The 9982-nt window shown below is 39.9% G+C and overlaps 1 protein-coding gene and 1 long non-coding RNA gene across 2 annotated transcripts; both read right to left on the reverse strand.

Moving 5' to 3' along the window:
- On the reverse strand, positions 1040–2762 carry LOC109948890. The gene is made up of 2 exons (XR_002271340.1): positions 2584–2762; positions 1040–1297 (listed from the first exon to the last, which is right to left on the reverse strand). It is a non-coding gene; the product is annotated as an uncharacterized LOC109948890 (long non-coding RNA).
- On the reverse strand, positions 8151–9006 carry LOC109948681 (protein FAR1-RELATED SEQUENCE 5-like). The gene is made up of 2 exons (XM_020562376.1): positions 8456–9006; positions 8151–8244 (listed from the first exon to the last, which is right to left on the reverse strand). Exons 1-2 carry the CDS (start codon positions 9004–9006, stop codon positions 8151–8153), a joined length of 645 nt encoding a protein of 214 aa, XP_020417965.1.

The raw sequence follows: 9982 nt of genomic DNA on the forward strand, positions 1-9982 counted from the left end.
AATTAAAGACATCAAAAGATTAAGGTTGAAATCTTCCATAGTAGTAAGCATCAAAATAGGTTTGCAGCAGAGATTAACGCAAATTCCAATTCCACTGATTTGCCTCTGCTCAAACACGAGAACCAAAATGGTTACTTCCCTTGCTGAGTATATTTGTTAACGTCGAAAACGGTAATAGATGACCAATCAAACCCGGGTACGACGAGTTTTGCATAGGATCGGAAGTAGTCGAATCCAGCTTGCATCACACGCTTCTTTGACTCCACTGCATTAGATGAGTTCTTGCAAGAATTACCAACGAGGAATATGCTGTAAAAGGGCAAAGTATGAAGCAGGTTCTCTGTGTTAAAGCCAAGAAATCTCCACGCTAGCATGCAAGCTATATGAACTTCACAGGCCAAGCAAAGCAAGCCATCTCATGCCAAGCGAAATGCATAAACAAAAAAAAAATTTTGAAGCATCATGCAATCTATTACTCGATCTTATGACAAGCAAAGTTCCCATTTCATGCTCAATCAATCATTCCAGCAGACCCTTTCACAAAGCAAGTGTTACAAACTGAACACCACTTACCTCCTAGTAACCTTTTTCACAAAAACAAAAAAATCCCTATGAGCTACATGACAATCTTGCAGACCCATCATATACATGTTTATATCTATCCCTATAAAGCCAAGAAAAAAAAGTTAGCCATGTCCAAACTATAAGCTCAAAAGAGGAAACAAATGGTGCTCTCCTCCAGCTTTCAACAGCCTCTAACCCTATGTATTAATCATGCAGTTACAAGCATATGCTCGTGATGCATATAGTTCAATCAAAGAAGGTGGTCAAGAACGTAGCACACGCAAAGTATACGCCAAGCATGCAAGTCAAGCTCACGCCAAAGAAAAGGCTTAAGCAAATATCAAAGCAGCATGCAATTTATCCATGGCAAGCAAAATTCTCAAGCAATTCCCATGACAAGCAAATTCTCCCTCAAAATACAAAAAGATTCAAGCATTGCAGAGCATGCATTCTGTTAATTTCTATTTCCACAAGATCGGAGAAAAGTCCAGATTTAATCAAGCGTGTGTTCACAAGAAAAACAAGCCTAGGCCAAACACCAGTCTATGTCTATTCCTACAAAGCCAAAAGAAAGACTCAAGATTCCAGTGAAGGAGCAGAACTATTTACTGAGAAATCGAGATAGAAATCCAAATTGCCAAGTTGCGAAATTGGTAAACTCGAAGCTTCCAGTGACAATGGATACAACACAAGCTTTCGGCACCCTCCCTGCCTGTGCCAGAGACGTATACACCTACATAGAAAAAAACGCATCATGCAAAGTTCAGCCTTTTCACCAGCTCAAAAAAGGGCCACCACATGATAAAAGGGGATGCCGAAAGCATAATCGCTATTGAAGCATAATTTCCAAAGACAAGTTGCAAGAGACCAAAACTCACTTTCATGCGATCAAAATCCTAGAAAATTAGACTTCTCATGCTTTCTCATGCTTTGGAGATTCTAAACAAGAGAATATGTTAGCCAAAATCAGACGCCGGAAAGGTACTCATACTCAAAGGGAGGCGCTGGAAGCATAATTTTCTCAAAGTGCAAGCAAACTCATCTATCAAGCATCTGAAAAAATTCAAAAGGCGTGATACCAATCCACATGCTAAAAAATTTCATTTCATTCAAGCATTTCAAGCAATTTGAAGAACTCATGCTCTTACGACAATACCTTTCAACATCATGCTCTCACAACAATATTGCTCAAGAACATGCTCTAGCAATACTCAGATCAGCACTCAATGCCAACAGAAAGGACATGCTAAATTCCCAAGCAAAAGCAACACGCCAAGCAAAACTTATACACAAGCTTTCCAACCATCCTAGCTAGAACATCCCACCTTTAGAAAATCACTATAAATCAAGCTTACAACCAACAAATCCCAAACTTTCTAGCTTAGAACTAGACATATCAAGTTTCATTTTTTCAAAATTTCGTTGCATTTCGAGCTAGGGAAGCATGTCAAACAGATTCCTAAAATAGCCCATGCCAGAGGAACTGCACAGCTCCAGTAGCTTAGCCCTTACTTTGAAATTCCAACAAAAATTCATTTTTTCTTCAAGTGACACAAGACCAATTCCAACATAGCCATTGAGAAGTCCATTTTTTATAAAGATCCAACTCAGATTCGAAAAGAAACATTTCAAAAGTTCAAAAAACAACCAGCAGGCTACTTTGAGATATTTTGACAAACACTTGGCATGCATAGCCAAGTGAACTCGTATGACTCTTGTTTATCACCAAGCTAGAATCCTAAACCAGAAGCTCAACCTCAGAATTCGATTTCTAGTTCACAAATTCTGGAAAATGAAGAGGAACTCAAGCATTCATGCATAGAAAGCAAAGGCATCAACATCAACTCCTGAACATACTTCAGAAAAATGGAGGCAGTGATCACTACAATGGGTGGATGATCCTCAATTTTGGATATGCTATAAACAACATGATTTCGAGCAAATTTTGTGAAGTAAGCACAGTCATCCGAGTATCAGAAGTTAAAGATACATGCAGAAGCAGAATCTGCAGAACCTCACCAGCCATGGATGAACACAGAAGTTGCAGACCAGCTTTGAGGCATCAGAAAAATTCAAAGAATTCAGAAAATTTTACAGGCTATAGTACTCGAGCAGATGAGCAACATTCGTCCAGGAAGTTTTCTGATCCGAGCTTCCAAAATATGACTTATGTACTGATGCACAATGCCCACGGGTTTGGGTCTTGAAGAAGAAGAAGAAAGAAGAGAATGAGAGAAAACCAGAAGTAAATCATGTCAAGACAAGTCACGTGCTTCAGGCACATGCCCTATCCCATTTCAAACAAAACATTTTTCAGTACCTGCTCTACTTCAAACATCCTTCCAGCACACGCCCTATTTAAAATATTTTTTCAGCACCTGCCCTGTTTCAAATATCCTTCCAGCACATGCCCTATTCCAAATACCCTCCCAGCACATGCCCTACTTCAAGCATTCTTCCAATATCTAGCCATCATGTCGCACACTATCACGTTCACTAAGGTTTTGTTTGCCAAATTCAAGTGTTCTGGGGCTGGTGCTGTAAACTCAATACAAGCCAAGGCCAAGCAATACCAAGCATACATGCAAAAATCAAGCATACATGCCAATGCCAAGCATCCAAGCATACATGCCAATGCTAAGTATCCAAGCATACAAGTCAAAGCCAAGCATATATGTCAATGCCAAGCGTTAAGCCAGATACCAAGAATACATGCCAACATCAAGCATGCAAATCAATACAACTCTTGCGAATCACAACTATGCAAAATCAAGTCTCTCTAGTCACTCAAGCAAATAAATCATGCAAGCTAAGTTATTTTGAGCTAATCCACCAAGCATTTTCTCCTATATCATGCCACAAAATAGGTCAACTGTTGGTAACTCTAGTAAGTAATCTCCAAAATTACAGTGTCTAGGAAAGTTCTTCAAGGCAACACCCTCGGTGTTTAAGAAGGATTGAGTTTTAAGCGGGACCATTGCGACCCCTCTAACCTTCCCGGAAAAAACCTGGCTGTAATTTCAGAGACACTTAACTGGTCATCCTTGAGTTGCTCCTAAACCCATGCCATGCCATGCCACTGCATTTTATTTTTGGGCTAGAAATTGATTATTTGGGCCATTTCAATACACATTCATGGCCCCAATAATCAAGGGGGCTAATGTTGAGGCCCAAAAACATCCACGCTTCGGCCCAAATAAATGCTCAGCCCAATGCAATACCTTACCGAGAAGAAACCCAATTTAGGCACGCGAAAGTTCGCCATATGCGCTTGTACACATACCACGCCAAGCAAATAAACAACGCGCCATGCTACAAGCTTAAGTGGGCCCAAGCCACGCAAGATGCCCGGGGCTTGCTTGAGTGGGTTGTGGTATGGAAGGTAATAGGTCGTCATGAGGCCCATTAATGGGACGAGAAATGGAGGTTCCAGGTTGCTTGGGAGCCTCGGAACCCAAGCCCATTTCTTAAGCCCAAATATATGGGTGAGCAAAAAGGGAAAATAACCCAACTAAAATTAGCCCAATCAAAGAATAGCCCAACCAAGAAGCCCATCATTCAACAAAAATAGCCCATTTACTTAGTGAACCTTGGCCCATACAATTGCCATAGATGAACCACAAGCTCCAGCACCTAGCTGGAATAGAAGCCACGAAAAGGAAGTTTGAAAGTTCATTGAATAAGGCTGCTGGGAAGTGCCAGCACATGGGAATGGATCAAGTTCCAAAACAAAACACCAGAGAAACCAAGGGATGTTAACATGCAAGCTGCCAGGAAGAGAGACACTCTTCAAACCAACATACACATCCCAACTCCTTCCCTATCAAAACTGGTTACAGGAAAGAGTGAGAAAGAAAGGAAGAAAATGGCTGGAAGTAGAAATCTTCTACTGAAGCAGCCGCAGGAAAGGAGGCCTTGAGCTCCAAAATCCCTGATTTTGTGCAAATAGATAGAGAAAAATCTCACTAAAACAGGAAAAGTCAAGAGAGGAAAGGAAAAGGGAAGGAAAACCTTGCTAAGTTGGGGAAGAAACCATTAGGGTTTCTTGGGGAATGAAGGTTTCCCGCAGCTATAAAAGGAGGTCTCTTCCACCTAGCAAAAACCAACCCAGGCTGAGAGAGCAAGCTCCCTCTCTTACTTGCAAAAATCCAGTAACCCTATTCACTCTTCTTCTTCGTTCTTCTCTGTTAACAGACTATTTTCAGAGTCTGTCAAGCTGCCGGAAGAAGTAATGCCCTTCCTTTACCCCTTTTTAGCCAAGATCATCCTGCAAACCTTGTCTCCCTCATCTTAAACACTCCCATTTCTCCCTAGGAAGCCTTATTTTCCTCTTTGGTGCTCAACTCATGCTGACCTTGCTCCCATGCCACAATCTCCTCATGCTAAGCTAAAACTTTATCTGTAAGCAAGCATAAATCACCTGTAAGCAGCCTTCATTTTCGTTGGTGAAGGTAACCAGAACACTTCCTAAGGCTTTACTGCCCTTTCGAAGTGCTTTTGGGGCTTAATTTTCGAACTCAGGCACAGGGGGCAATTCCAGTAATTTCCCCTTTACGGCAGCCCAGCCTATTTGCAGCTGCCGGAAGAAAAAGACCCCCACAATAATAAATAAAGGCAACATTGCATATGATGCAACCATGTCCAAATCTGATACGTGATCACAAGAAAATGGACATGGCAGCAACATATGACTGAAGTAGATGGGCTCTTTGCATCTTGTGTTATCGTAATTAAAGACATCAAAAGATTAAGGTTGAAATCTTCCATAGTAGTAAGCATCAAAATAGGTTTGCAGCAGAGATTAACGCAAATTCCAATTCCACTGATTTGCCTCTGCTCAAACACGAGAACCAAAATGGTTACTTCCCTTGCTGAGTATATTTGTTAACGTCGAAAACGGTAATAGATGACCAATCAAACCCGGGTACGACGAGTTTTGCATAGGATCGGAAGTAGTCGAATCCAGCTTGCATCACACGCTTCTTTGACTCCACTGCATTAGATGAGTTCTTGTATTTTTGAACAGCTACACTCTGAAGTCGTTTGTGTCTACGCTTCATGCGCTACAATTTCGCCCTACCCAGATTGGCCTGCCTTTTGTGATCTTCAATTTGGCCTTCAACAAATTCCAAACGTGCCCTTGCCTTTTGGATTTCATCACCAAGTTGAAGATGCCTTTCCTTCCAAAAAGCAAGAACTCTTTCAAACTCAAAACTTCCAACAAAATGGTCATTCTATCTAGGAATATGACGTTGCTTGTCTGGTGACTCACTTGCGTTTCGAAGGTGGTCTTTGTTTGGAGGGGTGTTTATTATGCTCACATCAAACTTGGTTAGTAAATCCATTTTATGGGGGGAGTGAGTTTCAGTAGATGGAGATAGATTCGGTGGAGGAGTGAGTTTTGTGTGGAGGGAGAATTTCTATGAAAGGAGTGAGTAATACCAATAAAAGGGTTCCCGCCAAAAAATATTTGGTTGACAATGTATAAATTAATTTTTGGTCTGATACAATCTAAGTTTAATCCTAACTAGTTTGGTTGAGTTCACTAACTAGATGTCACTTCCATTGAGTTTCTTTCAACCACTATCAGTGGTGTAAGGAGAGTGTGAGGTTGACATGCTTGAAAAGCAAAACCTGACACCTCTTTTTTTAAAAATTGAAAGAAAGTACATATGTTGACTACACACAACCTTTGGTATGTTGGTCTATAAACCTACGTTCCCTTTCTCAAACGAAATTGCATATGCAATCCTCATCCTCCCAAAACAAATAGGATTATTCAAGCATGTCAACCTCTTCAGGCGCCAACAACACAATCGAAGATGACAAATTAGAGTCGCAGGTTCTATTTCCATATTGTACTCACCGACCCCTTCCTTTTTCAACATCATTTGGGAGTGAGGGGGACTCCGATGATCCATTAGAAGCAATACATGCAGTCAGTAGCAAGCTGGATTATAATTCCAGACTGATCAATTCATGGCACGAGAAATGTGTTGAAGACGAGGCCATTTTGGCTGATCTTAACATTAGAGTGAACAAAGCGTTCTCCCAAAAGAACAAGTACTTGAAGCTGAGTCATAAAAGGAAGCTGAAAGCTGAGAAGTTGGATACAGTAATGAATGATGAAATTAAAGGTTGTTTGATGAACCATATGCGATGCGAAGAGCACCATAGTGAATTGGAGTTAGCATTCAACGAAGGATTCGAAAAATTCCGAGCATTTGCGGCAACTACTCATACAAGTTATAATTGGGACTATGTGTCCCCTGATGCTGTGAGAGAGATACTAGACGATGGTGGTGACATGAATGAGCATAAGCACGTCAAAGCTACTCGGAAGAAGCCGACCGATACAACTAAGTGATTGCGGCTACCGCTGTTCAGTTGGTTGAGGGTGATCATGGTATTGCACAAATTAGAAGTATATTCCCTTAATGTCATTATCTAATTTAAAATAACACAAATATCAGTTTCATTTGCTTCATATATAATTATTGGGACTATGTATTGAAAGTCATCATGTGTTCCTTATGTCTAACATTATATTTTGCAAATATCGAAATATTATTCAATAAGTAGTCAATATCACAGCAAGTTGGGAATCAGTAAAGCCCCATTATCATGTCCATTCACATTAAAGAGCTAGCGTACTTTTTCTCAAAAAACTGACACGTGAGTCATAAGTAACATAACATGTGCTATACATTGTTTAGTGAATGGTTTATGGTTTATTTATATATAATAAAATTCTAAATATTGCTGAATATTTATTTCGTCTATATCACTGGGGACATGAGTGACCGTAAGCATGTGAGACCTGCTAAGAAGAAGCTGACCAATACGACCGAGGGATTGTGGCTACCGTTGTTCAGTTGGTTGGGGAGATCGTGGTATTGCTAAGAAGGAGCACATAATATGTTTTGCAATCAAATTTTCTTTTGTGTGTGGAATTATGAGTAGTTCAAATGTTAGTGTACCCTTTAATATTCTCCAACAGTTCAAAATGTGATTAGCTGCAATGTACTTTTTTACACGCTGCTTTCTAATCACTCTGTTCCAACAAAGTGCTTCAAGTATCCTTCAATTACAAATGTTTACAAAATCGTGCCCCTAATAACCAGTCGAGCTCAGATCTTAATAACCAGTAAAACACTAGAACATAACATTCGGAAAAAGTGGGTACTGCTGGAAATCATTACTGGTAATGGAAACAACAGCTGGCTGCTGGAAATGCTGCATTAGCCTGTGATATAATCAATGAATCTCTGTTAAAACATAATTCACTATAAACTACCCATTTTACATGGTAAAAGTCATTGTTTCTTCACATAACTCAAAATTTGATACTTTATCAAATGTCTATGAAAATTTCTAAATAGGGAGAAGACGTAAAATTAACATGTGTCCAAATTTCATGCAAAAATGAAACCAAGCAAATTTTCATTTCAATTACCAGTGGACATAGTAAGAGCTCATGGGTGGACATGAACAAAAAAAAAATAATAATAAAAACTGAATCTAGAAAACTTCACCTGATCATTAGTCTTCATAACAAACCGGATTTCGTCTAATAGAAACATAAATCATTCAGTTGGTCCGTGCATCCTGTCAAATTCGTCGAATAATGGGTCACTACGATCTATTGGAGTTGATTCGTCATTGTTCGATGGTGATGTCCTGCATAAACATCAAACACAAGCACATAAAAAATTTACCTATTCAAATTTTAGGTGTTATTATAAATAGTGTTAGCATCTTACGGTGTGTTCAAATTTCTTGGGCATTGTCTTCTATCATGACCAATTGTCCACACTCTCGACAGTGTCTAATCCCTCGCTTCATTGCCTTTTCCTTTGCTCCTGTTACTCATTTCGACCTTCCTTTGCACCTCACTCTCTTAGGGTCTTTCATATATTGTGTTTGAGAGCTGGACCCTCCAACTTCATTATTACTTGGTCCATCCTTCAACAACTTCAACTTCACCTGCAAACTTTTTAGAGTCTCTGACAGTAGCTCACATCCTTCTTCACCCATTAATGCATCCTCAACCACATCTGAAGCAAGTCGAGACATTGTACTCCGCTTTATTAAAAGACCAGGATCTGCAGAGTCTTTAATTTCGTTGCCATTTGCATCTGACACCAATCCAGATTTCGCAGTTTTCTTCCACCTCTTCAAAATATATTTATCGGGCATATATTCAATCTGGTCCCTTCTGAACAATGCTAGGATGTGCTTGCAAATAATTCCAACAAATTCAAATCTTTTACAGCTACACGATGCGTGGTCAGAATCTTTGACATATACGACTTCTGCCACTCTTGTTTCCCAATTTTTCCTTTCGCTCGCATTAAAGACAACTTTAGAAGCATCCTCTGTTTTGAGCTCTGGGAAACATGTTGTACTTTGTATTAGTTCTTGCTCAAACTTTTGAAACATTGTGCTTGTGTACAAGGTAGCCATTTGTTTGTTCATTGGCATCGGTAGAATACATTGAGCCACTTCAAATGCATCTACGTGATCAGCAACTAACTCTTTTTGACGTTGATGAGAAAGTGCCCTCTCAAATCGTATTATAAAATCCATCAACGAATTTCTCTTTGATATGTATTGCTTGAAAAAACCATGAGAACCTTCCGCTCTTTGGCTGCTTGACATTCCAGCGGCGCCGTGTGTAGGCTGGAACCCAAGATTCTCTTAAATCAAACATTGAACTTAGCCATGGATGGTCAGTCAAACCAGCCTTTGTAACCACAATATTCCATTTTGCATCAAACTCTTCCTTATTGTCAGTATCCCATATGACTTTCTAAAATTCACGCCAATACTCCTTATAAGCAGAATATGGTAACTTAATAGAGAACTCTGATGTGATGTGCCATATGCAAAGTCGATGAAATGTAGCCGGGAAGGCTATTGAAATCGCTCTGGTCATTGCCGCATCTTGATCTGTAATGATCGTTTTAGGTTCGCCACCTGGCATGACTTTCTTAAACTCCTCAAACATCCAAATAAACGACTCAGTCGTTTCCTTGCTCAAAAATGCACATGCTAAGACAATTGTCTGACCATGGTTATTAACTCCCAACATTGGTGCAAATGTCAAGTCGTATCGATTCGTGTTGAATGTGGTATCGAATACAACAACATCTCCATAAAACCCGTACGCCCGTCTAGAAGTTGCATCTGCCTAAAAACATCGACTAAACCTGTCATGGCCATCTCCCTCAATCTTGAAATAAAAAGCCTCATTTTTGTTCTGTTCAGCCATAAAATACTCGGTCACTAGTTCAACATCGTGGTTCCTCAGCTTCCCATTCACACTACATTCAAGATTGTAGATATCTTTTTTGATAAAACCGATTTTATCCATTCCTCCGGATTGCACCTCGAAAATACTTACCTTCTGATGAAT

The sequence above is a fragment of the Prunus persica genome, chromosome G4, assembly GCF_000346465.2.
Source record: "Prunus persica cultivar Lovell chromosome G4, Prunus_persica_NCBIv2, whole genome shotgun sequence".
NCBI lineage: Eukaryota > Viridiplantae > Streptophyta > Magnoliopsida > Rosales > Rosaceae > Prunus > Prunus persica.

Excerpts from the sequence above, each read along its gene's own strand:
- LOC109948681 (XM_020562376.1), bottom strand. The coding sequence starts at position 9,006 with ATGTTTCAAAAGTTTGAGCAAGAACTAATACAAAGTACAACATGTTTC. Across the intron at positions 8,245-8,455 it reads AAAGACCCTAAGAGAGTGAG|GACATCACCATCGAACAATG; the intron begins GTGCAAAGGAAG and ends ATGTTTATGCAG.